The 27,853-nt window shown below is 39.8% G+C and overlaps 1 protein-coding gene across 4 annotated transcripts in view; it reads right to left on the bottom strand.

The window, feature by feature from the left end:
* Positions 1–27,853, bottom strand: part of CYFIP2 (cytoplasmic FMR1 interacting protein 2) — a 94,362-nt gene that overhangs the window by 19,670 nt on the left and 46,839 nt on the right. For 3 of the 4 annotated variants that reach the window (XM_072989988.2, XM_072989986.2, XM_072989987.2), the window contains exons 14-27: positions 27,291–27,457; positions 26,047–26,194; positions 25,497–25,650; positions 24,885–25,041; positions 22,303–22,399; positions 22,116–22,192; positions 21,272–21,380; positions 20,293–20,412; positions 17,379–17,578; positions 16,539–16,626; positions 11,844–11,987; positions 10,491–10,581; positions 9,073–9,203; positions 336–408 (exon numbers count right to left, since the gene is read on the bottom strand). In XM_072989988.2, coding sequence (XP_072846089.1) covers positions 336–408; positions 9,073–9,203; positions 10,491–10,581; positions 11,844–11,987; positions 16,539–16,626; positions 17,379–17,578; positions 20,293–20,412; positions 21,272–21,380; positions 22,116–22,192; positions 22,303–22,399; positions 24,885–25,041; positions 25,497–25,650; positions 26,047–26,194; positions 27,291–27,457 — 1,756 coding nt within the window. The remainder of the gene's footprint in view (positions 1–335; positions 409–9,072; positions 9,204–10,490; positions 10,582–11,843; positions 11,988–16,538; positions 16,627–17,378; positions 17,579–20,292; positions 20,413–21,271; positions 21,381–22,115; positions 22,193–22,302; positions 22,400–24,884; positions 25,042–25,496; positions 25,651–26,046; positions 26,195–27,290; positions 27,458–27,853) is intronic. The other variant, XM_072989989.2, reaches the window with a different exon arrangement.

Raw genomic sequence — 27,853 nt, forward strand, 5'->3', positions numbered from 1 at the left:
CATTTCAGAGTCACCTCCCAACAATTATCCAACTCTGGGACTTGTGTGACAGAACAGAAGCAAAGTAATGCATTGTGAAGAAGGGACTATGGTTACAGCTATGACACCTGCAGACTGGATAAACAACCTTGTTTTAAGATTAGCCATCTTTCTTTTGCTGACAGCACTGTGAGAAATAATCTTTCATGTAGTTTGCTCCACAGGATCACTAGGAAACTAAATCCAATGAACAGCAGACTACTCCTAAGAACCTCTAAAACCTATTGGTCACAAGTATCTCTACAACACATCCCTAGGAGTAATTACTGACATCTATCCATCTATTCACACCTTACCTTTGATGTAGACCCTGGGCAAAATATTTTGGAAGGGAGCAGCATGCAGCAAATCGCACACTTCTTCCTGGGACTGAAGCAGGAGGAAGAAAGATAAAAGGTGTTAAAAAAAAACCCTAAGGGACTCATTGTTCCACTGCTGTTGTCTTGGGATGGGCCTATTGTTCCATTTGTTTCAAGAAGGATATGCAAACATAACCTAATGTTTGAGAGAATCTCAAGTTTTGCAGCCATTCTTCATCCCATTTATTTACAGAATCTAAGACTGTCTGATTGGCTGTCCAAACCCTGGTGCTGAATGGTGTGGCACTCTGCCATGACCCGAAACTAAAGCTCTCATTACTATTACAACAAACACTTTCTACTTTGTATGACACAGTTATGCAAGGAATTATGGGAGCATTTGCATTAAGTTTATCTTGGGTGATTACAACTACATTTACACAAGTTTTCCACTTAGGAACTTATATGGAGAACATAAAAGCCCAACATAATAACTTGGCTCCAAGATCCATCCATCCATTTCTGCCTAGCTAGGTCCTTCTGCCCAAGAAGACTCATACCCATTAATCCACCACATCTGGATCTAGCACAGCATTTCCAATGGCTTCTTTGAAAATGTGAAAAGCTTACCAAACTGCTCATCTCAGAGAAGCAGCTGAGAAAATAAACTGGGCTACCTAAAACCTGAACACTCGCTTTTCTCCTTTTGATGGCTCTAAGTCCTTAGTGCAGAACACAGGGGGACAATCTAGGCAGCATTAAAATGACATTACACTACACGTGTCAAATCCCTTTAAATTCTTTGAAGCTCAGGTTGAACGAGGGGCTTCCCTCAGACAGCAGGCCTTTCTGATAGACATCTGTGCTATGACACAGGAGAATTTACACCTGCCTTCCACTGTAACTCTCAGTGGGAACTATCCCAGTTCCTGCACAACCTGATGCCCAAACCGGTATTGAGTTAGAAATCCTGTATACGGATCTCCCTTTAAAAAAAGAAAAGGGAAAAAAGCAGAGAGGAGGTGTGCAGGGAGATATGATGATGACTTGCATTGGGTCTGCAGCTGCGGCAGAAGGAGGTCGATCCTTTCTCTACATCAGTGGTTCACAACCTTGGGTCCCCAGATGTTCCTGGGCTAAACTCTCAGAAATCCTGCCCAGGATAACTAGTGATGAAGGCTTCTGGGAGTTTTAGTCCAAGAACACCTGGGGACCCAAGGTTGGAAATCACTGCCACCCTGATTTAAATTTCTTTCCATGCATGGGTGTTTTGTAATGAAAAATAGAGGGACCAGTTTAGCCCCTCCTACATGAAAGGTCATATTCAATTGACAAACATCTCTTATGGGTGTTTTTAATTAAACAAGCAAGCAAACAGACACATTCAGAGAGGTCTAATTGGCCCAGAGATTTGCCCTGCTTTTGCTACTTGGGGCTCATACTCCTGACATGATATCCAGAAATGACTTCACTAAGTGAGACCAACAGAAGTTTGCAAGACTGTGGCATGGTTGGAGCAAGACATCCAGCTAGCCTAGTGGCTGGCTAGGTATCATAACCTGGCTTGGCAGAAGCCGGCATGTTGACTGCAATAACTTTATAAGCATTGGCCTTATGCTAAACAAAGGGTGGGCAATGTCCAGAGGTCCAGGGGGTGTACATGCCCATCCCTGGACCCTGTGGGAATGCACCCATTCCCATATCCCAGCATCCCGCCCCGCCCCCCAAATGCTCTGTGTGGTGGAAAACCCACTTGCTTCTTCTAGTAGCCAGCCTGAGCTGGGGAACTCTCAAAATATAGCAGAAAATGCACTATACCCTCAGAGGGCACACAGGAACTTTTATGCCCTTTCTTCCCCTAATTTTTTTTTTTAATTATGTGTGTGGTGGGGAGGATCTAGAAGACGCTCCCCCAGGGTGCCAGGGAGCATTTGTTGTCTGCTATTGTACTATACAGGCATCAATTGTGGGTACCCCCTTCATCACTTTTCATTTCATTTTTTTTCACCTTATCTTTTGCTGAGCCTATTTGTTGGTGCACATTCACACCTGTCATGGGAGTGTGAAAGTACAGTTTTTCTTCCTGCCGTGTCTTAGGTTAGGCATCCTTCAGTCTCGAAGGACTATGGTAACGTGCTCTGTATGGAGGACTTGGAACAGCGTCTAGTGTGGCTGAGGAGGCCAATTCGAGAGTGACAATCCCTTCCACACTGAAGATAAATCCAATCTGTCCCCTGTCCAGCTCCCTGGTTTTGCTGCTTTTGTGACTTCCTCTTTGCCTCAGCCTGCTGGGCAAGGGTCTCTTGGTTACAGGCACACACACCATATTGAAATTATAGGCTTACATTCAGGCAATGACATGTAATAATGAGTTCAAAGAATTTTATTAAGTTCTAACTTTTACAGTTCAAAGTCCAGAAGAAGAATCCTAATTAGGGCCACTACCTGTCCTAAAAAGTAGAAGAGGTGTTTCTTTGACATATTTTGTAGGCTTTCTTGGGGGAAAAAAAATACTGCTATAGACTTTCCTAGTGCCTTGCCAGGTAAAATGTGCACATTACTACTGCTACTTAAAGAAGCCTTGGAGAACATCCTCTAAATATAAAATCACATAATAATGGAGTTAGAAAGGGGTCATAAGGCAATAGAGTCCAACCTTCTGCTCAATGGACAAATCCAAATCAAAACATAACTGACAGATGGATACCCAATTTCTCTTGAATGCCTCCAGCACTGGAATGCTCATCCCCTTTCTAAGGTAACTGGTTCCAGACTGCTCTAACAGTTAGGAGGTTTTTCTTGATATTCGATCAAAATCTGGCTTCCTATAACTTGAAGTCATTATTACATGTCATGTAATCTGGGATGATTGACAACAGATCCTGCTCCTCCTCTGTATGACCATCTTTGGTCAAGTATTTGAATAATGCTGTCATATCACCTCTCAGTCTTCTTTTTTCAAGGCTGAACATGCCCAGTTCTTTCAGTCTTTCCTCACTGGGCTTGGTTTCCAGTCCCCTGATCATCCTTGTCGCCCTGCTCTAAACTTGTTCCAATTTGTTAGCATCCTTCTTGAAGTGTGGTGTCCAGAACTGGACACAGTACTCTATATAAGGCCTAAACAGAACCAAACAGAACTAATATTTCACAGGATTTGGAGAGAATACTTCTCTTAATGTAGCCTAAAATAGCATTCTCCTTTTTTTGCAGCCACATTGCATGGTTGGCTCATATTCAGCTTGTAGTCTACAATAATTCCAAGATCCTTCTCACATGTAGTATTACTGAGTCAAATATCCCCCATTTTGTAACTGTGCATTTGATTTTGATTTTCTAGGGGTAGAACTTTGCACTTATCCCTGTTAAATTTCATTCTGTTGTTTTCAGCCCAGTGCTTGAGCTTATCAAGATCTTTTCGAATGTTGTTTCCGTTTGCCGAGATACAGTGGTGCCTTGCTTGACGACGATAATCCGTTCCAGCAAAATCGCTGTAGAATGAAATAGTCATCAAACAGAAGTAAAAAACCCATTGAAATGCACTGAAAACCAATGGGCGAAATACCTCATCGTGCAGCGAAGATCCTCCATAGGGCGGCCATTTAAGTGCCTGCTAAGCGAGGAATCTGTCCTAAACACAGCGGGGAGCCATTTTGCACAGCTGGGAGAGCTGCCGATCAGCTGTTTTATAATTGTCATTTAGCGAAGAATCGGTTCCCGAAGCACGGAACCGATCGTCGTAAAGAGAATTTTCCCCATTTAAACATTGTTTTGCAATCACAATAGCGATCACAAAAACCTCATTGTAAAGCGGATTCGCTGTGGAGTGGGGTAATCGTCAAGCGGGGCACCACTGTACTAGCTATTCCACCTAATTTTGTGTCATCTGCAAAATTCTCTGCACACTCTCATCCAAGTCATTGATAAAAATGTTGAAGAGGACTGGGCCCAGGACTGAGTCTTGTAGTACCCCATTTGTTACCTCTTCCCAATTTGAGAAGGAGCCATTTACAAGCACACTCTAAGTATGATTGTATTCTATCCAGATAGTTGTTCTATCCAGTCCATACCTAGTTAGCTTGCTAATCAGAATATTATGGGGTACTTTGTCAAAGGTTTTGCTGAAGTCAAGATATACTATGGGTACAGCTTTCCCACCATCTACCATGGAGGTTACCCGATCAAAAAATGAGGTATTAGTCTAGCAGGATTTGTGCTTGAGAAATCAGCGTTGGCCTCTGGTTATTACTGTACTGTTTTCAAGGTGCCTGCAGAGTGACCACTTTATAATCTACTCTAGAATTTCCCCCGGGATTGATGTCAGGTGAACTAGTTGGTAGATCCCAAGTTCCTCCTTTCTGCCCTTTTTTAATGTTAGCCTTCCTCCAAACATTTGGCACCTTACCCATCCTCCATGATTTCAAGAAAATAGACAGTGGTTTTGAAAGTTTTTCATCCAGTTCCTTCAATACTCTTGGGTACAGTTTATCAGGCCCTGGAGATCTGAACTTTTTCAAGGTAAGAAAGTTTTCCTTGACTATTTGTTTTTCAATCTCAAGCTGCAATTCTGTCCCATCTACTTGTACCTCACATTTGGCTGGAAGGTCATAGACTATCCTTTTGAAAAAAACTGAGATAAAGGAAGAATTGGCAACTTTTCTTTGTTGTCTGTTATTATTTTTCCATTTCCACCAAGTATCTGAGCTAATATTTCTTTTCTCTGTCTTTTGCTATGCATGTACCTGAAGAATGCTTTTTTGTTGCTTTTAGCATCTCTTGCCAACCTTAGCTCATTCTCAGTTTTTGCCTTAATGGCACCATCCTTTCAATTCTTTGCTACTTGTTTGTACTCCTCCTTTGTGGCCTTCCCTGTCTTTCACTTCCTATATCTTTTTTTGTTTTTAGGTCCTCTCTGAGTTGTTTTTTCTTTGAAGCCACATTGATGTTTTTTGCTATCTTCCACCTTTCTTCTTCTTCTTCGGACTTTTTTGTAGTTTTGCCTTTAGAATTTCTTTTTAAATAAAGCTTCAACCATCTTGGACTCCTGTTAGAATCTCCTGCCATGGAGTCTTACTTATCATTGTTCTGAGTTTATTCAAGTTGGCTTTCTAAAGCCCAGTATACCCATGTGGCTACATTCCACTTTGGCTTCCTTTGAAATCAAGAACTCCAGTATAAAATGGTCACTTTTCCCCCAGAGTTTTTCTTATTACCACTTCATTCACCCAATCATTTCTATTGCTTAGAATAAAATCCAGGACAGCTAATCTTCTCATTTCTTCCTCCACATTTTGTAGGAGAAATTAGACACACAAGCCAGGAATTTCTTGGAAGGCCCATATTTAGCACATATCAGGACAACTGAAATATTCTATTACTACCACAGCATGTCTGTCTGGAATCGTTGCAATTTGTTTTTTTAAAGGTTTCAACCTCATCTTCTTCTTGACTGGGCAGTCCACAAACTCCAACTACCAATTATATTAATTCAAATACTCTTAATGGGACAATCAAGCTCATCTTCTTGTATTTCTGTGCAGGAATGTGTATTTTTGACATATACTATGACTCCACTATATTTTCTATTCTTTCTGTTATTTTAGAACAATTCATATCCTTTAATTGATGTTATCCAGTCATGAGAATCATGCCATCGAATTTCGGTTATCTCTATCTTGTTTGTTTCCCATACTCCTATATAGACATCAGAGATTGTGTGATCTGTGGCCTGCTTTATTCTAAACATTTTATGAAGACTATTACTGGGCCCCATTAGAATTGTTTCCTCTGTTCCTCTTATTGTGCATAACCCTGTGGTTTTCCAAATACAATAAAGACTGTTAAGTGTATTCAGGTGGCTTGTGACTCACATCACACAAATATGCACAGCAAAGACCACTGCTCCCAATCTGGATCAGGGTCACATGTGCTTCCTTGAAGGTTAAAAAGAAAAAAGAAAGAAAAAGAAAGGGATCTAAAGCAACGCCCTGCATACTTCACCTAGGTGGAGGGTTATTTTTTACCTAGATTTTAGGTTCTAGGAGAAAGCAAGTCTTCTGAATGGAAACTGCACCCCAACAATTTCATGGCAACTGTATCTACATTTATACAGAGTCTCTGTGGGGAACTCTATAGTATATGAAACTGTATAAGATAAATCTGTAGGAACAAATGAACATTGCATTATTGTGTTTGTTTAACCCTGTGTCACTTTTTGTAAGGCATTCATTCTTGATGGAAAAAGTGCAAACCTTCAAATGCTAGTGAGGAGAGGTGAATAAGAACTATTCAATCATTAGCATTTTTTTTTTCTGGGAGTAACATCCCGTTCATCTCAACAAGGACTTTCTTCCAAATAACCACACTTAGGACTGAGTTAGAAGAGGCTAAGAGAAGAACTGCAGAATGAGAAGCAACTTGAAAACACATACAAATATCTGGAGTTAACTCAAACTGCAGACACACAAAGAGGCAAGAGCTGAGAAGCAATCAAGCTGAAGGAGACTTGAGTGATGATTGGCGGCCAATTCTGCGTGAAGCTACAGGGCGGTAGAGCAACAAAGTAAACCATGATGGGCATGGGCTGCATGCAAGGAGGCAAGATGCTTCAGGAGGAGCAGGTGTCAATATATCCCTGTGCACAGACACCTGGAATGCTGTAAACAATTCTCTCATCTCCACTTGTACCTTCGACAGTTAAAAGTATGTACAACATCCTTCATCCAGGCCTCAGTTGTTCACAAAAAGCAGTACTTTTATGAACATCTGAGAAGGTTCCTCACGTCTACCTCCACAGAAATATTTTCCAAACAATGAATTGCATAATGAACTGGGAATAATTATTCAAGCACACCTTTCCCTTAAAATGTAGATGAAAAGATGTTCCATGGATACCTTAGGTTCATTCTCCTTCCACAGAGGCAATGAGGCCTTCCTTGTACATATATACCTGATATATCATCTGATAATTGTGAGTTAAATTTCCCTGGTCAACTCTGCATCTACAAGTTCCCTTAATTGGTAAAAGACAGTTGTCTCAGCACAAGTTTTTCTCACCTCTACATTTTGCAAATTAGCTTCCTTTGTTAAGTACAAGTCACTGGAAAGTAAACATGGATTTTATTTACAAGTCTAATTACTTAGGCATATGGCCCTGAGAAATCATGCTATCAAATTCCTATCTTGATTAACCCTTAGAGGAGAATCGTCTGTGGCCTTTTACATGCTTTTACATACATACTGATTATGTTAAAAGATCAATAAATTAATGAATTGCTTTGTCCCTGGGAAAGGAAGTCTTTTAAAAGATCTTGCTAGAAATAGATTTACATTATTATGTTCAGGAAATCATGAATACAGAAGGTCTCATGTCATTCTACCAGAAGGGTAAAAGAATCAATGCTCTGGAGTTTTGATACAGCATGCTATTTGCTGTTCTGGACCATTTAATTAAATTCTAAAAGGGGAAAAAAAAGCTCAAATCAAAATATTCTCCTTTGAGGCACAAGCAGGAAATAAAAATAATCTCAAAGAGGAAAAATTAATAAACCCTAATGCAATCCTAACTTGGTCACCAAAAGCATATCCCACTGATTTCCACATATCTTTACAGCTGCCAGTAAATTCAAAGGAGTTTGTTATTTTACATCTGCCAAGAAAACATTCACTGAAATGCTTAAAACAGAGAGAAAGAAAGGTGAGATAATCCTTGATGCAAACACAATAAATATCATTTTCATTTATCATCCTTTCCAGAATAGTTTTCTCCTGGTGCAAATTCCCTGTGCTTACTGCCAGTCACTTTCTACTCCTGTGAAAAGATAAGACTGCCCCCCCCCCAAATATATTAATAGTTTGCCACTTGCTCTGAGAAAGAATTAAATGGTGTGTCCAGTAAGACGGAAGAGAGTCTTATGCACATTCAAGCACATGTTTTGTTATTATGCTGATCAGAAGGACCAACATAATCACAGTGGGAAAAGGCATTATGCAGGAGAACTATGATGCCATCAACTATTCTGGATAGAAATATCCTTCACCTTTAATGGAATGTGGGAAGCACTAGAAGGGTTAAATGAGACTGCCCATATGCAGATAGCATTGTCTTGTGCTCACCTTAGTGCTCAATGCTAAACCAGAGATACAGGAAACAACAGTGAGAAGGTAGCCTGAGAAATCAGGTACCATTTTTTGCAGATTGTAACGTAACTATCATGCAACATGCACAATCTGCACTTTATTGCTATGACATCCAAAGTGGAGCACATAGGAACAGGTAGGGGCTAACAACAGAATGAAAGCACAGGTCTAGATGGACGATCGTGATGGGCTCTACAAATCTTTGTGTCATATTTTAAAAATGCCATGCCAGTGAGACCCATGTCTCCTGTACCACTGTGGCTCTACAAAGTACCTCTGAAACTGTACATTAACCTAATGGAACCTCATGGTGACTTTTCAGTATCTCTTCAAGTTTAGATTCAAAACACTTTGGATTTGGAACCATCCCATAATCCATATCATGTTTACAGGAATAGGATTCTATTTTCATTTATGCAGCCTTACAATTTGTGCTGAATCCCTCTTCAGCAGATGGAATTAAATGATGGCATCCTTATTAAATTGCCATCGCATTATCCATAGTATTAAAATGGTATATCTGAGTTGTTTGCTTGTTTGTTTACTTTATTTTTTTAAATGAGCCTGCCAGTTTTCAAAAGAATCCACTGTGACTCACCAGGGCCTGCTCTATGAGAAGGCAGAAAAGAATGGCATTACCCACTTCCCTCAAGCTCTGGAATACATCCGTCTTTAGTTCTGCATACTCAATTATATCCTTCAGTTGGTGATGGAAGAACTCCAGGATCCCTTGGGGGAAAAATGTGAAAGAGGAGAAAGACAACGAGAAAGTAATCAAGGATGGATGTACAAGAGAAGGCAGACATCATGAAGTACACTCTAGCACTGACTCTTGCTTTTGGGAATAGCTACAGTATTGACCACAGCCTCATGATCTCCCTCTTCCTTGAAATATACTGTATAGTCATGTTTTTACTGTTAGGCATCTCATGGACGAAGAAGAGGGCATTTCAACTCCCGTTTAAAAGGAAATGCCTCCCAACTCCAGCCATGAGCCATCTATGACTTCAGCAGCAACCGAGATCCCTCTTCTAAAGATAAATGATGCCTTCTGCAGCGCCCTAGGCTATTGTACAACTCCAAATCTAACCATTAGTTCTCTTCCATCATCTTCTCTGGTACCAAAATGGACCTGCATGAAGTGGCTCATGAAATAATAAAACATAACTTAATTTTTTTAAAAAAATCATTTATGCAATCTTCTCTGCCCTGATCACTGTTCCTCCTCATAGGTGACCAAGAATAGGTATATGCACTGAAAGAATGGCTCTCTCCTGTTGCTATTCAGTTTATCTAATCTCCTGCTGCTGCAATGGTGCCCTTATCTAGAACCAGCCTACACTTGTTTTTCATAGAATAACCAGACTATTTCCATAGCTCCTTATGTGATACCAGGCTCAGCTCCTTAGGAGACTTTTCCACACATCTGTGTCAATGCAAACACACCAAACTGAGATAATAAATTATCACACAGATGTACCAAATTTTAAGTTCTCACATAGTTAATGACCAACTGAAAATAGGCAGGGAGGGAAAGACATATACTTTAATGAATCCGCTGGAAGAAGGAGTAAGCTGAAACTAAGTAAATAACAACAACAATGGGTGAGCAGATCTGTGCTCTTTGATATTATCTATTACAACTGCCTTGCAGCATGGCTGGTTAAATCTGCCCACTTCCACTGTGATCTCTCATCAAGTTGATTCCAGCTTATGGCAACTCCAGTAGGAGTGCAAGGTATGTGGGATACTTAAGGAGTGGTTTTCCCATACCAAATCCACAGAGTTGTCATGGCCAAGCAGGGATTTGAATCCATGTATCGAGTGTCCTAGTGTGATACTATATCCACTACACAACAGTTACCTGTACTCCTCCTCTTATGATCGTCACAGTAATAAATAATGTCAATATGGTGCAGTGCACAGAACCATGGGACAGAAATGCTATCAAGATGTAGCGCTTATGATGAAGAGTGAATATTTACAGATGCCTCACAATGCACCATATGTACCAACCTGGAGATCCGTATTCATGCCTGGGCAGGCGGCAGATCTTTGGCATCACTTCTATCAAAGTTTTCACATACTGCAGGATGGTTCCTTGCAACTATTGGAAGAAGCAGAAGATTTTAGAAAGCAGACAAGTGTCCACTGATTTTTACTGGCTACGGCAATCAGTTAAATCATGGGGTAGTAACTGTCTTAATCCTCAGCAAAGAAGAGAACTAACAATGTTTCTCTGAAGTTTCGCTGAACTCTAAAGGTAGGTATATATCCATATATTGGTTGCCCTGGGAAATAACTCTGAAATGGAGGCAAGAGTAAAATAATATAAAATATATACCTCAAGCCCAGTTAAAAGGTTTAAAGCATGTCCAACTGGATTTTTGAAAATTTGGTTTTTGAGAAGAAGAACCCCACGGCAAGCCAGTAACATTTACAAAGTCTTAAAAAAAATGAGTTATCTTCCTGGCACTGGGAGAAAGGGGAGGTTCTGTTTAGCAAAGACTCCAAGTGTTTAGCAAAGAGTTTGGAACAAACACCAACCCTGTTAAAGGTTTCACAAGGACTACATGCAGTATTTCAGAGAAGATCTTTGCCTTTCCACTCATTTCCTAATCAATTCACAAATAGATCCTACCAGTGTGTGGAAAAGTTAATACTTTAGACTTCAATTTATTTATTTATTTATTTATTTATTTATTTATTTATTTATTTATTTATTTATTTATTTATTTATTTATTTATTTATTTATTTATTCATTCATTCATTCATTCATTCATTCATTCATTCATTCATTCATTCATTCCCCGCTCATCTGGCCTATAAGGCCACTCTAGGCGGCTAGAGCAGCAATCCAGTCAAACATTTGGGTTTAAATGTTGGGGCACTGTGGAAGCTAGGAACCTCAAAAAAATTTCCTGGCTTCCAGCCCAAATGGTAGTTTCCCATATCTTTTGAGGAAAGCCACGTCAGTTGTATTAGCATAAAACTGATGGAAATGTATATTGCCTAGGAAACTGTACTATTTTCAGTTTCTTGCTACTTTATTTGGCTCTCAAATGTAGGAGCAAAGCAATGTGATGAGTCTAAAATACATTATTTGTAACATTTAGAATATGTCAACAAAGACATCTTACTAAACAAAAATACCCATCTAAACATCACAATCATATTCTAAATGCATTCTTTTCTAAATGTTATTGAAATCATATTTTCAACCAGAGTGGACAATACTAATGAGTCTCACTCATTAAAGCTGGCAGGGGGATTCTGGCAATTATATTCTAATCAGTAACTTTCCCAAACTCTGTGCCAGGGTTAACTGACTTTATGGCCTGATCCCTAGATTCAAAATTCACTATTACCAGACTCTTGACTATCTTCAGTAGTTCCTCCATAACCACCGCAATTCCTTGATAACCAAGCAGCCGACATATAGTCTTGAAATGAGGCGGTCCGACAAAGTTCCGGTACGAACTGTAGATGTGGCTATAGGCAATGTTGAGAGGCTGGGAAAAATAGGAGCAGAACTGTCACTGGAAGCAAGAATAATAGCCAAGGAGTCATCACAGAGCTTCTGAGAATAGAGGGCAGGCAAACCACTGAGCCATGTAGCCTTGTACTGAGCTTCCCATGACCATTTGGCTTAGATAATAACTGACTACATGGTTCCTTAGCTTTCCTAATCAGAAAAGACAAGGTGAGAGAAGTAAGCAAAGCACTGGGAATCCCTGGTGTTATCTGTGATCACCGATTAGTGACAACAGCTGCAATTGACAGGTGCTCGGGCCTAATGGGGTAGATTTGTCCTGTGAGCCAGAGTCCTCCAGCCCATTTTAACACTTTAAAAGAAAAGTATCGTATCTGCTACAAAGTTTACAGCATTAATGGAGACAGAACATCTACAACTTCCACAAAATTAAAGGATTTTAAAGCAGGCATCTTCAGTTTTGCTGCAGAGTATAACATTATATAACACAACAGTAAATGGTCAAAATAAACTGAGAATTTTTTAAAAAGTGGAAACACTGAATGCTATAGAAAAGCAAGTTGAGGAATAAAGGCTTTTAAAATCAACTTTAAATAAGAGCAGTGGTTGTTATGGTTAATTTGGCAACAGCCTCTTTTAAAAAGTGTCCTTGTATTTGCCCTTCTTATGACTGAAGCTCAGCATATGATGAGGAGAATTTAGCATTTTAAACCAATACAAGCAGCAGGAAGAGAGAAAACACATTCAGATAAAGATAAGAAAATAATTAAATGTGAGCTCCAGCCAATAGAGGACTACAGGTAGCTTTTGAACCAGACAACGTTCTACAGTGTACCGAATGAGACAAAAGATTATTTGCTATGGCCCCCAAGTGGTGGCAGATGCACATTTCATTCACATCCGTTCTACATCTTGTGGGAGAAATCTCTGCCAATGGTGGAACAGCCAGAAAGCCACTGATGGAGCACTGAGAGGCAGGAAGATGCCCACTTCCTTGAGACACAGAGGAACAGTGTGGTAAATGTTGCTACTTCTTAGGCTTCATGCTGATGAAGAATGTTGCCTGATGAAGATGTTTGCACAGTTTTTGATGCTTTTGAACATTTTTTGTGGCTTTTTTTGTTTTTGTTTTGTTTGCCAGTTAAATCACCTTCGTAATTATCTAATTTGGAATTGCTTTGTGCCAACACAGCCATTCCTGCTTTTACAAACTTGACATATTTCATCTAGTTTCAGCTGGTCTGTAACTGGACCAACAGATGGACCAGATCTAATCCTCAGAAAGCCTTCGCTGCCAATGTAGCCTTTTACTGCAAATAGACTGTGGAATAACAGATGTTTTAAAAACTGCTTATTTTGATGAAACAAATATGTTAATCCATGAGCTCTGTTTATGAAGACCTCTGACTAAAAACATTGCTTCAATCTGAAGTAATGACGTAAGCACACCAGAATAAAGAACCTGAAGGGCAGGCCTCACAGTCACAATTTTGTTATTAATGCTAAAGCAAGTTTCCTTGGCAACGAGATCAGCATTTTTCACTTTGTAGGCAGTTTCCTCTTTGAGAACTGCTGTGGCAAGAGGAACGCCAGAACCTCTGCTATGCATGTATGTTTTTCCTTCCATGGGCATATGTATTTAGTCAGTGGCGCAGTGGTTAAAACGCTGTACTGCAGCTAAAACTGTGCTCACGACCTGGGGTTCAAATCCCAGGTAGCCGGCTCAAGGTTGACTCAGCCTTCCATCCTTCCGAGGTCGGTAAAATGAGTACCCAGCTTGCTGGGGGGGCAATGTGTAGCCTGTATAATTAAAAAATTGTAAACCGCCCGGAGAGTGCTTGTAGCGCTATGGGGCGGTATATAAGTCCAATAAATAAATAAATAAATACTTCAAAGCAACACATAAGCTCTGATGAACAAAAAGAGCTTCTGATGAACAAAAATGATTCTTCAATCCTTATACTAATGATTGATAGCTCTCAATGTTTAATGAGATTCATGAATACAGTATGCACCTGACACGGTATACTGAAACATCTATTCATGAAACACACATATGAACCGAACTACGAACTGGGCTGGTTCAAGTTTTGGTTCGTGGTTCAGTCTGGGGATCCCATTTTGCTGAAACAAAACAAAAGCGCCAAACTTCATCCCCTTAGCATTTTGTTTTGCTTTAGCAAAATGGAATGCCCACCCCTCCCCCTGCTCCCATTGCCTCCCTATCTTGTCTTGAAGCCACCGCCATCCTGAGAGGCAGCAGGCCTGGTTCCCTGCATGGAAACGGGGCCTGCTGCTTCTGTTTATGTGCCCGCCTGTCAGCTGAGCGACAGGCACATCCGCACAGGCAGCAACCCAGCTTCCATCCTCTCAGGATGGTGGTGACAGCGGCTTCAATGCAAGATAGGGAGGCAACGGCGACAGGGGGAGGTTCCTGAACCATAAACCAGTTCATGTTTTGGGGTGTGTGTGTGAAAGTTTGTGGTTTGTGGATAGTCATGAACCACTGATTTTCTGGTTTGTGCCCATTTCTAACTAAAACACACAGGATACCTGAATACCTGAACCTAACCTTGGAATCCTGATTTTAAAAGCTCTCTTAAACCACAGCTACTTGGTTCAAATACCACAGGCAACTGGCCTGTGAAACTATGTAATATTTATCACAGCATTCATCAGTATGAGCCAGCTCTGCTAAATTAGTAAGAAATTATATTCAAATGGCAAATTTCCCATGGCACCACCAGAAAAAGGTACTGGTAAACCACACTTGCGTACTTTATACCAAGTTTACAAGACACAGTCTTTGACTGGTATTATATAAAAGGTACAAATTTTAACAAGAAATATAAGGATCACTGAAATATCGGTGTAATGCTGTTACTAATATTTCCATTTTTTTGCAGTTCTTATGGTGTTATTTCAGAGATCTACAACTAATAATATTTTATAAAATACCACACCATTGTTCCCAATGCACCAAAGACTATGGGGACCAATGAAATGTGTTTCATCCACAAGCAAGTTATACCGGCACACATAAGTAAAAGAACTTAGTCAATACATGAATGCTAGACAAATGGACATAACTTGTGAAAGGCACCTCAGCTACATTCATGTATATTAATGTAAAAGAAATGTCTGTTCTGCTCTGACACTTTAAATATAAATAAATTCTAACAGGTATCCAAACTTCTGGTTAATTAATCTGTTCTGAGCATAAATTCCCTTCAGAAGCATCTCAAGAAAATAATAATTGTCAATATCTGTATTTGTTATCAATATATAATGTGGGTGTGAGATTTTGATTTGTTCTCGTTGTTTATTGTTTTCTGTTTGTTAACCACTTAGAGTAGTGCCCAGCACTAAGTCAACAGCATAGGAATTTATGAAAAAAATGAAACAAATATTCCAGGAAACCTATTTAAAGAGAAATGCTATGTGTGCTACATCTGGGGACTATGAAGAATTCAAATTCTTTCACTCTGAAACCATCATCATCATCATCATCATCTTAGAGCTGCAGAACTGGAAGAGACCCAATGGACCATGATCAGACAAGAAAGCAAAACACAGCTAGAACTGTGAAATGGGGTTACCAATGACCCCACCTAGTATCTCCTCAGTATGTCCAGGGCTACTCTAAGCACCGGAATCAGACTGCATTCAGTATGATGTGAATGATACCTTAAAACATACAGAGAGAGCTGTTGTTTGGTTAGTCAAATGTCAAGCTGTGTTCTTCTCTGGCACAGGCCAGGTTAATCAAGTTGGAAAAGAGATTCATGGTCAAGATGGCATTTTAAACCACAACCAAGGGTCATATTAGGAATATGCAGCTGGTGTGTCAGACTTCAGCCTTGTGCACTTAATAACCATTTCACATTCAGCAGGACACTTCCAATGTTAATTTCATTCGTGGTCTCTAAAGATTCTTTGTGATCAGAAGTTCTGGTAGCTAAAAAAAGCTTGGAAAAGTCCAGCTTGTTTGAGGCCTTCAGTCCTATGTACATTATTACTGTAATTTGGTTTACGAAATTAATGCATTCTCTGGAATGTTACGTAATGCTGAAAATGTGTAAGCCGAAACGTGGATTGCCATAGGAACAGGGGTAGTGCTACAAACCTCCAGGTACAATGCATCTTGGGGAAATTTTCTTCACAGACAAAAAGCCTGAGGGGGGGGGAAACGTAAATCGAGGTGTTATTTTCAACAGATTTCCATTCGTAAACTGAAAATTACGTAAACTGAGGCATTTGTAAACTGAGGTACTACTGTATAGAAACTGAGGTTCACCAAGAAGTATTACCATACTCTGTTCTTTGAATCAAGGACTCTTTTACTCTGAATGAGTAAACATGTATAGAACTGGATTGTCAGGATCCACATCGCGTGGGTGGGTGTGCTAATTCAGCTGTTTCCTAGTACCGTTCATTGTGCAAACCCCCCTCTTCCTCACTACTTTTAAAAATCATGACATTTTCTTTTAGGACATATTGCTTGTGATGTGCAGTCTCACAAACTCCTTCCAAATTGGACTGAAAATGGCAAATGTGTTTGTTGACTCACCTTAGATCCATAAAGATAATATGGCTGGACATTGGCTGGTTTATCTCTCTGGGGTTCTTGAGTGAATGGAATTGCAGTCCGTACAAATCTGGTGTTTATGAAAATAAGAGGAAAATATAGTTATAGTAAATGTAGCTTTACCATGTGTTCTAAAACTACAACTTGCTGCTTCATGTTGAGTGAAATCTTTTCTTCTAAAATCATGACTATTCAACTAATAAAATTATAAAATCATGATTATTCAACTAATAGTTTGCAGCCAGAAATATCTCCCCTGCTTTCAACTTCATCTACCAAGTATGGGTAATGATGAAATATTTTATTTTATCTGCCAAAATTAGCATTTCTAACCAGTGTTCAAACTGTTACATTTTTAAGAGATTCTCCCCATAAAATGGCAATTAAATATATGTTTATTTTCTCATAATTAGACGTGAAGAAAAATTATCTTATAGATCTATATTCTCATAACTGGATGTTTTAGAAAATCCTTTTGTGATAAAATACCATGGAAATGGTATAAAGCATATTATATTTGCCTTCTAAAGTTCCTTCATAAGCCAACAGTGTGGTTTCTTTCCTCTCTCACCCCACCATACCCCTGGCTGCTGTATTTGACAGGACATAATTTTCTCATCCAGGATTTACAAAATCTAATTCAAGAAATATGCCTAAATGTGTTGCAATTACAGTATTCTGTTGGGTGAAATCAACTATCTAACCCATCTTGCTGAGTGTGAGTTTGGAGGAATTAAGTACAAAAGCGATATGGCCTCCATAACTCAGATCTGGCTTTCAGGCAGGCCTCCAAAGCACTCCACTTTGACACTGTCATCTTACCTGTTAGTAGATCCATTGTAGCAGTAATTAGGTAGGAAATCAAAGTTAAGCTCCCAGAAAACATGCAAGGTGATCCGCCCATAAGGAGCCGAGACGTTGTGATTGGCCTCTCGAAACATGGCATCAAAACTATCCAAGGTCATGTGCTTGCACAACAGTCTATGTGTCAGGCGGTTTATTTCCAAAAGCCACTCAAGCTCCTGCATACAATACAAAGCAGCAGTAAAAACCACTTCGTTCTCAAGCTCCCACAGGAAATAATTCATCCACAGTAAGGCAGGCCTGGCATGCTTATCCTTACCCTGTAAAGGAAAGTTGGGTAGCATATATATTTGTGGAAGGAGGTCTACTCTAACCTTTGTATGTTTGAAGTGAGCGAAACCAACATGTTCATTTCAAAGCATGATCTTTTGAGGAACAGTGCTAGAAGGTGTTGACTGAGAACACAAACCACAGCAGCTTTAATCAATGTCTGACCTGAGCAGTTATAAAAGAGAGAATTATAAAGTTGACATACTGTCCTTTATATTGTTTATAATCCTTATCATTGCAGGTTGAACCGCAATGGGAGGGTTTGATCTTTGGCAAGGATAGCAATCCTTTACATAAGACCTCTGACTGAACTAACAGCAAAGACAAAAGTGTGTGTGAGTGTGTGTGAGTGTGTGTGTGTGTGTGTGTGTGTGTGTGTGTGTGTGTGTGTGTGTGTGTGTGTGTGTGTGTGTGTGTGTGTGTGTGTGTGTGTGTGTGTGTGTGTGTGTTTGGAGCTATGTCTGGAAGATGGGGCTGGATCTGGGAGTGGATGCCAGGAATCAGGTTTAAACGGGGAGGAAAGAGGAGGACTCAGAATCAGAGGATTGGACTGAGACCTCCAAGGAACCCCCTCCCATCTTTTGCACCCTCAGCTGCTGCTTCAGGACCCAAGGACCCAGGTAAAGGATGTAGGGAAGAAGCACACGTTGTTGCATCTACTGTGCCCCCACAATGACACTACAGGGGCCTAGCCAAGCCACCACTCAGAAGCAGCACTGGCAGAAGAAGAAGCACAATCAGCAACTGTGGCACATCTTCCAGGACCAGGACCGTCCTTCTTGATCAAACTGACTTTTGATTTGTGAATGGCCTGCAGGATTAGGATTTTTTTTGGGGGGGATACAGCATATTGTCTCCTTATTGAGAGTTTTAAATTTCTTGGAATATATTCCAGTCTTTCAGAAAGACTGAATAAACTGGGCATATTTAGCCTTAAGAAGACTGAGGGGAAGATAAGGTAGCACTTTTCAAATATTGAAAGGTAGGCCTACAGAGGAGGGGAAGGATCTGTTCTTCACCATCCCATAGTGCAGGAGATGTACTAATGAGCTCAACTGACAGGAATCCAGATGTAGGCTGAATATCAGGAAAAAAAGTCTTAACTGTTAAAGCAGAATGACAAGGGAAGCAATGACCTTGAGAGGTTGTGAGTGCTCCAATGCTGGAAGAAATTCAATAGAAAACCATCTGACAGATCTGCTTTGATCTGGATTCCTGCACTGAGCAGGGGGTTGGACTCAACGGCCTTATAGAGCCCTTCTAACTCCATGATTCTATTTTAAACTAGTGAAGTTTTTTTTAAAAAACTAGTGACCAGGACAAATTGCTGGGGCTCGAGAACCTTCGGTAGTCCAGCATTACTGGATCTCCTCTAAAGGGCTAGAGCCAGTGTTACAGATTTGACGGCAGCCCCAGACTGGAGGCACTTGTAGCCCAGGGAGCAGAACTGGAGCCTCTGTGAGGACAAAGAGCAATGGGGGTGGGGTGGGTGGCTAAAGAAAGTGAATACTGTACCCTAATAAAGACAAATTCCAGCAACAATGGGATTCTGGAGTTCATGAAGCCTATGATTGAGGTGACCAAACTGGCTACCTCCACCCTAGTCCAAGGTGATAGTGGCCACAATGGCACATTCCACGGTACGTTTTCACAGCATTCTCTTATTAATCATCAGGCTACATTAGTCAGTGTGTAGCTCTAACTACAGCAGTCTAGTGACAGAACTAGCTGGTATTGGTTGTAGTACAGATGTTTATGCCTTTGCTTGCAAATGAGACCATGAAATTTAAATATATTATCACAAAACATTCCATGTATTAAAAACTATCAAAATGAGAAGGCTGAAAATCCTCCTGTTAAAGTTAGCACTCTCCTAAGGGTTATTTCAGAGGTAGCTACAACCATCTGCCTACCTGCTTACCTAATTAAATAAACAGGATTATTGTAAACAGATAGCTGTTTTTTTACTCCCTTCTGATTTTTTACTGTATTATATACACAAACAGAATGAAATCTACCGTTTAAAAAGTACATGTACTTTTCCAAGGGGTGAACACAATGTCTATTTCAGCAAAACCAACAAAGAATTTTGTGGCATCTGAAAGACTAAGAGGTTTTGTTTGGCATAAGCTTTGGTGGACTATAGCCCACGTCTTCAGAGACAACCTCCAGTAGTAACTCAGTTGAATAGTCTGGTAGGAAAAGACAGACTTAAAGCTCTCTACAGAAATTACTTATTTCGTTCTTGGCAACATACACCGAGCCCAGAAATATGTCAGAAGAGAAGACAAGTTTTGCTCACATGTAAGCTCTACACATGAACAAGAACCTTGGAAAATCAGGGTTTTTGTTTTCAAGGAGACCTTTCATACAAGGAACAACTTCTCCCCTTCAAGCATGCCATTCTCCAGGTCAAGAAAGTGATGATGGGGTAATAGAGCTACCTACTTCCTTCTCCTATGCACACTCTTCCAAGAAGTGGGTAAGTAAAGGCTGACACAAGTTTACAGCAAAGTAGAGCTATAGGTTAGATATGTCTCCAAGCATGTAATAGGTATGCAATAAGAAGGAATTCAGTTTTCACTTTTAAGCCACTACTTACCACAATGGATGTCAGATCCTCACTCTCGAAGCGACTAATGGCCTGATCCAATGATTTGTACATTGCAGCTGAGATACGCTGTGTAATAAGCCTGTTTAGGTCAATTGACCTGCCCAGCAGCTGTGGAAGATAGAAGCAAATGACAGCAAATGAAGACGAAGCTTAAAGACAGGGCAAACATGTAGGGAAGTAACTAAACTGGATCCTAGAGTCATTAGCCTTTACTGAGAAGAAGATGAGGATTTCAGTGGAAAGAACCAATCAACCTTTGCAGATTAACATGGCAAGGGGATCGCTTTGCTTCCTCCTAGTAGATCAAAGAGCAGTTTTCTGAATGCAGTGGAGATCCAGGCCCTATTCTTGTGTCCAGACCATGAAAAGGTTAATCTAAATGCATGTAGAGGTGGAAAGGGATAGCTCTTCTCTCCTAGGCTGTGGTTTCCTGTGTGTGGAGAGTGACAGTCTGAACAGGAGATAGTCTGCTAAATGTAAATGTTTTTCCAAGAGATCACGCTCTGCAATGGCAATTCTATGTAAATAGAAAGTGGCAACAGGGAGGGGTTCTAGATAAACCTCTTCCTGAAAAGGACTCCAATGGGTGTCAGGAACAGCTAACTGGGGCACGCGAGTGTTAAAATGTAAGAATACTAGAAAAAGGGATGAAGAGAGAAAAAAACACTCACACATGACAAGGGGCTATAAGCAGAACTGCAACGAACATGAATGTGAGAAAAGTCGATGAGAAATGCCAGGTAGGCCCACTCCTTCTGCAAATACCTGGGATAAGGGCCATATGATCTCCACCACATACTACAGCACAAATGAATTCGCCATGGGCATATCTTTCACTCTCCTGGTTGATTGAGACCCTCACCCTGTAGATCCACAGACTTTGGCATATGAAAGAAATGGGTAGATCTACTCTACCTGGCTGCTTCATATAAACTCGGGGAATCATGTTAAAGTGATTAAGTTGTACCTGGACATGTCTCTGTTTGAGTAATGTTTCATAGCGATTCGATGGCGGATAAGGGATAATCACTCCATAATTTTTACATTCAGCTCGGAATCGTTTATCCAATAAGACACTGCAAGTAGAAAACATTTGTCGTTGCCTTCTCTTGATTGACTTCTTAGTGATTCAATTCTTTATTTCAACTTTTACTTAAAAAGAAATATATATAAGAGGCTAACCCCACCCCCCATCTCCTGGATCCTTCCAGATGTTCCCTGACTGCAACTCCCAACATTCTTGAGTACTGGTCAAGCTGGATGGGGCTGGTAAGATTTGCGGTCCAAAACATGTGGAGGGAACCAGGTTGGGGAAGGTTGTAGTAGTTGAACATGTCTGCTGGCAGATCTTTTTTCCTTTTCTTTCTTTTCCCCACCATTTTTGGAGCTTTGTGTCCTAACCTCACCCATCAACAATACAGCATTCCCTCTTCTCTCTCGAGCCGATGTGTGGCAAATTACAAAATTCATATTACAGTAGTTTCAACCCCTCTTCCTAGTCTTCTAAGCATACATTTTCCATTCTTCGCTTCGATCTCTATTCAGTAGACACTGAATAGGCAATCATTATAATTATCATTATAATTCTACCTCCATATGCAAAACCGTCACTCCAGGCTATGTTCTTAAAAACTGTTGCAGATCATTGCAGACCTATACAATGAATGGTAACAATATCTTCCCATTTATTAGCACTGGCCATAAGATCTTCCAGTCAGAAATTAGTCCATCCTTATAAAGCTACACAGCAGCTGATGTAACACATCTGCTTGAAGACACACATTATCCAATATCCAACAGATGACTCATACCTGCCAGCCATTGCTTTATAGTAAGCAAAGATTTGGTCTGCCAGCTTGTATACAAACTGATCAAAACACAAGTTCACCTGGTAGAAGGATAAAAGAAATGTGCTTTAGAACAAAAATGCATAAGAGTAAATAACAGGGTTTATAAAACTTCTGGATCAAATTACAAAGGAAACAGAAAGAAACTCACTTCAGCCTCGATTTCATCATAGAGAAATTGTTTCTTAAATTTGGTCAAAGCATAATATGCACTGTCATTGTAGAGATCCAATGGATAAAGCACATACCTGGCAAAGAATGAGACAGGTTCAGTACTCTGCAAACACTAGTCACCTCTCTGTCATTTTAGAACAACTGTTCTGTTTATCTGGTTTAACCATTTCTAAACTAGACCTTCAACCACAAGAGGAATTCCAGGGGGCTTTACTTTTATTTGTATTATCAATACAATATTAAAACAACTATGAAATTAAAGATTACAGCATGGCCCACATCCAAGACAGAATGTTAAAGTCTGGCTAGTGATGTACAAATGTCTTCAACAATAGCTTTGTTGGATATACTGAATAACAATCAACTAAAAGGGGAAGAAAAATGAATTTTTATCATTATTATGATAACCATGGCAAGTTTGATATTTCCAAAGAATTTGAAAAATAATTATCAGTTTAATATGGAGGGATGGTATAAAGAAATGTGGAATATGGCTATTCATGGTAAATTAACCCATGAAACTAAGATTAGAAAAGCAACATTGATACCAGTCATCTCTATCTAAGAAAGCTATTCCGAAGCCAAAAAGCACCATGTAAAGGAGGCTGCCTGTTTTTAATTCAATGCACAACGAACCCCTCCTTTAGTTAGCCAATACAATTAAGCCATTGTATTAAGTTCTCTCTGCTTGCTATTTAGCGTTAAAGCCAATCTGAAGTGCAAGGAATTTAATACTAGGGAATCCCACCAAAGCATTTGTATAAGAGGGAAAAGGTACATGAAAGCATGAGTTAAGAAGCAAAGAAAGTAGGTTTTGTTGCAAATAGAAGGCAGAGAAAGCACATGAGAGTATCATCCAAGGCAGAGACTACTGACAGAAGCATTTCCATTAGCAGAAGTGGAGTATACATTCAATTCCCTGAACCCCTATAGCCCCTGCCACCCTAAAATCTGTTTTGTAAGACTGATATATGTTCTAGAACAGTGGTTCTTAACCTTTTTGAAAGAAACGCCCCCTTGAGCCATTGAGGAAGTTATCGCCGCCCCCCTCCCTGCGGTGATGATATCTTATTTATTTATTTATTTATTTATTTATTTATTTATTTATTTATTTATTTATTTATTTATTTATTTATTTATTTATGACACTTAAATCCAATGACCCCTGAAAACAAAATTCAATTCCAAGAAAATGAAATGCCCCCAAAATATTTAATGATTTAGTTGCAAGCGAATTTTAAGACGCAAAAAGAAATATAAAAAGGGCATAAAAACAAACCACAATGCAGGAACTAAAAATTTCAAGACGAAAACTCTGAAACTAAATGAAAATTGGAGGAAAATATATATTCATGCACACTGTAAAAAGGCTGCAGCCATCTTAACAGGTTTGGCTTGCCCCAGGGCCCCCCTACCGCCCCCCTTCTGCTCCAGCGCCCCCACACTGCCCCTTTTTGTTCTATCGCCCCCCTGAAAAATGAAATCGCCCCCTGGGGGGCATTATTACCCACGTTAAGAACCACTGTTCTAGAATAAAAATTTGAGCACTGGATAGGAGTTGGGTTGATGTGGTGAGAGGTACAAATCTCCACTGTGCTAGCTGATATGTGCATTACTTCATACACATTAATGGGATTGGACAATGATAGAAAAATCACAAGGGCTACTGAAACAGAATTTTTCTACAAAACACTGCCTTAACATATTACTTTTTGCTAACAGGGTTTTGATACTATCCTTCAGCTTAATGTTTTCTGGACAGTTTAAAAATTAATTCCTATCTTCCTGATCCTGCATAACCTAAAAGGTCCAGAAAAGGGAAAGCAGCTTTGATAAACAAACTTGGAAAGTTTATACAGTGGTGCCCTGCTTGACGATAACCCCGTTAGATGACGAAATCACTTTTCGATGACATTTTTGTGATCACCATAGCAATCACAAAACGATGTTTCTATGGGCGATTTTCGCTTTACATTGAATAGTTCTCTGCTTCGGGAACCGGTTTTTCGCTTGACGACAATCTTTACAGCTGATCGTCGGGTTTTCAAAATGGCCTCCCACTGTTTTCTGGACCTATTTCCAGAAGACAGCGATTGAAAATGGCTTCCCCTATGGAGGATCTTCGCTGGACGATGAGGTATTTCCCCCATTGGAACGCATTAACCGGTTTGAATGCATTCCAATGCGTTTTTTACTTTCGCTTGACGACGATTTTGCTTTACAGCAATTTTAACGGAATGGATTATTGTCGTCAAGCGGGGCACCACTGTATGTAAAATGGCTGATTATCTCCTGTCACACAAAACTTGTGGCTCACCATGGCACAGCTGGACCATGTAACTCCAAATGAACAAAAGCTATCTTGTCAGAAGGCAGATATGAGGCACAAAACATTGTACCTTCTCTTCAACATTAGCCACCATTTTATATTCTGGGGTGCTGACTTTGAATAAAATGGATGCTCCTCAGCTTGTTGCCCTGAAAACATTCATGCTCATTTACAAGGCTACTAATGTCTATAGATATAATATTAATCATGCCCATAAACACAACTCTTACTCCATCATGGAAGGTTCTTTCGTTTCGAGGATATGATCTGTTAGAATCCAAGGCATAGACATCTCAATAGGAAACTGAATTCGACGGCCCATAGTCAACTCCAGAAAGAATTCTCGGAACCAAAGCTGGGACAGGTCACAGCACTGTTGGAGCGCTTCTGAAAACACATTATATTTCCCCACCACCAAGAATGAGAAAAGTTTAACACTGATGCTTCTGTCCAGAATGAAAATCTTTTCCCCCTTCCATTTTATCATGAAGTAAAAAGTTACAACATACAAAATACAAGTATGCCTTTAAGAAAAGACAGAAGATACATTCTACTCATACATTCATATTTTTCTTACAACAGTCAATAAAGCAATATCACAATGAATGAATGAATGAATGAATGAATGAATGAATGAATGAATGAATGAATGAATGAATGAATGAATGAATGAATGAATGAAGTTCCAAAATGAGTTAATTGAGTTACAAAAAATGCCCAGATAAATAAGTACAGTCATATAAATTATGGCAAACGGAAGTGTTTGGACATGATTGTGCCATTCTTGATAGGTGACTTGTATGACGTGCACACTCCTATCAGAATCTGCCACTGCTACTTACCACTTATGTTGAGAAGGTGAGTGAAGAAGAAGGACTGCTTGTGGAACTCTTCAATAGCCAGGACTATGGGTCCATCCAGGCTGCTCCTGAGAGTCTTTTTGGAGCCACTCTTGTCTGCAATGAGGGATTCCAGCATGGTTCTCACCATGTAAAGCTGCAAAAAGATACCCACAGCTGTCATTATATTCCTGACAAAGAACTCATAACCATAACCACTCAGAGTGAATTAATCTGTAAAGTGATGTATGTCAAAAAACAAACAAACACAAGAATAAAACATGGAGTGGGGTACAGTCATATCATTCTGCTGATGGAACTGCTTCAAAAAAGTAATTTCCCCAAACTCTGGCTATAAACCAACAGCAACATACAAAACAAAACAAAGCAAACTATAGTGTCCCCTAGTAGTGGCAGTTTTACAATAAAAATGGTGTAAAAGACATGATGGTAATGGAGCAAAACTGTTCAGAAAGTAATAAAATTTAGTTTTAAAAAGATTGGTTTACATATACAACACATGTGTGCTCCAAGCAGGGAAGAAAGCACATACCTGTGTGCTAGAAGGCCCAACAGCTCGTCGTGGGACTTTGATGTCAAAACCACCTTTGGGGTCCTTCTCCCCTCTCAGGCAAGGGTCATTGGGAGGCTCACGACCTCCCTCCCAATCACAAATGGTCTTTCTAATTGCTTGAAGGACACTGGGAAAAGGAAAGGAGGCTGAGTTAAATCTACCTTCCGCCATGCAGTTCACTGGATTACATTAGCTCACCCATTGTCTTTCTGCTCTGGATGGCAGTTTAACAAAACAAAATTACCTAAGGATGATATGAACAATAATTAAAATTGTAATTAACATTTCTTGGGAGTTGCCCTGTCAGTCTGCTGAAAGTCCTATGACTTATTAGAGATTAACGCACTTAGCATAATGTAAGATTTTGCAGACTGCAGGCTACACTGTCCAATACCTGACATGATTTCTTGAGATACTTGTTGGAGAGTGAGGAGAATGAAGAGAGAAAAAATACTTTACATGCAAATTTCTAAACATCAATTAAAAACAGGATTCATGTCAATAAGAGAAAACTAAGTATCAAACTGCTTGTCAGACTCCACAAACTCCTCTGAGAAATCTTCAAACATGTTTGACAGAACAGACCTCAGAGAGACATAAACATACACGAGGTAAAATAGAGACATAATGGACTATAATATGATCCAAAAGAGGCGGCTACACCTAGTGAACATGAGTATATTGCTCGGGATCACTCGGAAGAGCAGGATATATGTAAAAAATTGTTCTAAAAAATTCAGTAAACTTGTGTGGAGATTCTTGATGGTTTGGGTGAATTTTGTTTTGCACCTGTGACCTTTTTCTTTGTAGAGGTCTCCATTGAAATGTGACTGCAAGGCATTTGTAAAAACATACGTCATATAACCTCTCTGTGACAATTAAACACAGCCCAGTACAAACTATGTTCCACTTTGCTCCCTCCCTCCCTCCCCCTCTCTCCTTCCTGTTTTAAATTGTATACCACCAGCAAACATTCTAGGCACTTCACAACACCTCAAATCATTAAAACCACCAATACGATATACAATAACTACCATAAAATAAATAAAACCCTGTCCCTAGCTGAAAAACCTTATTTACATAGAATTAAATGAATTCCAAACAATTCAGTTGGGAATCCAGGGATTAATAAACACACAAAATCATGTGTTTTAGAAGCAGCCTTGTGAGTGAGTGTCGTAGAGGACACCAAAAGGCTGTGGTTTAGGATAAGTTAGACTCACCTAATGAGAACATTCTTCTTCTTCCTAACAGCTTGCCTCAGTGGCTCTCTCAGGGTTACCTGAGCAAAATCCTGCAAAGCAGCATAGATAGTGTTCCTGATGGCCTGGTTGAAGACACTTTCCATGCGACCCATGAGTACTTGGAGACCTTTTATCATAGCAATCACCTGAATAATTGAAGACAAAAAGACAAAATGCATTTACATCTATTTGCCATGATACAGTAAAGAAAGTCACTACAGTGGTGCCTCGCTTAACAATGTTAACTGGTTCCCAAAAAAACATCGCTATGGGAAAACATCGCTAAGTGAAACACCACTCACTAGTTTGTTTTACTCTTGCCCATTATCATTTTGGTTTTCTTCTCTTCCAGCAGAAGCTGGACACTATCACAACTATTTTGACTTTGGATGTACCAGCTGTAATCAATGATCCTTTGTTGCATCAAAGATCACTTGATCTTCAATTTTCATTGCATCTTTTTGTTGCCAGTTATAGGAGTACAACTTGGATGAAGGACCTTGTCTGCAAACATGATTGTTGCACTGGACTTTGTCAAAGGC

This window comes from Pogona vitticeps, chromosome 2, assembly GCF_051106095.1.
Source record: "Pogona vitticeps strain Pit_001003342236 chromosome 2, PviZW2.1, whole genome shotgun sequence".
Lineage (NCBI taxonomy): Eukaryota > Metazoa > Chordata > Lepidosauria > Squamata > Agamidae > Pogona > Pogona vitticeps.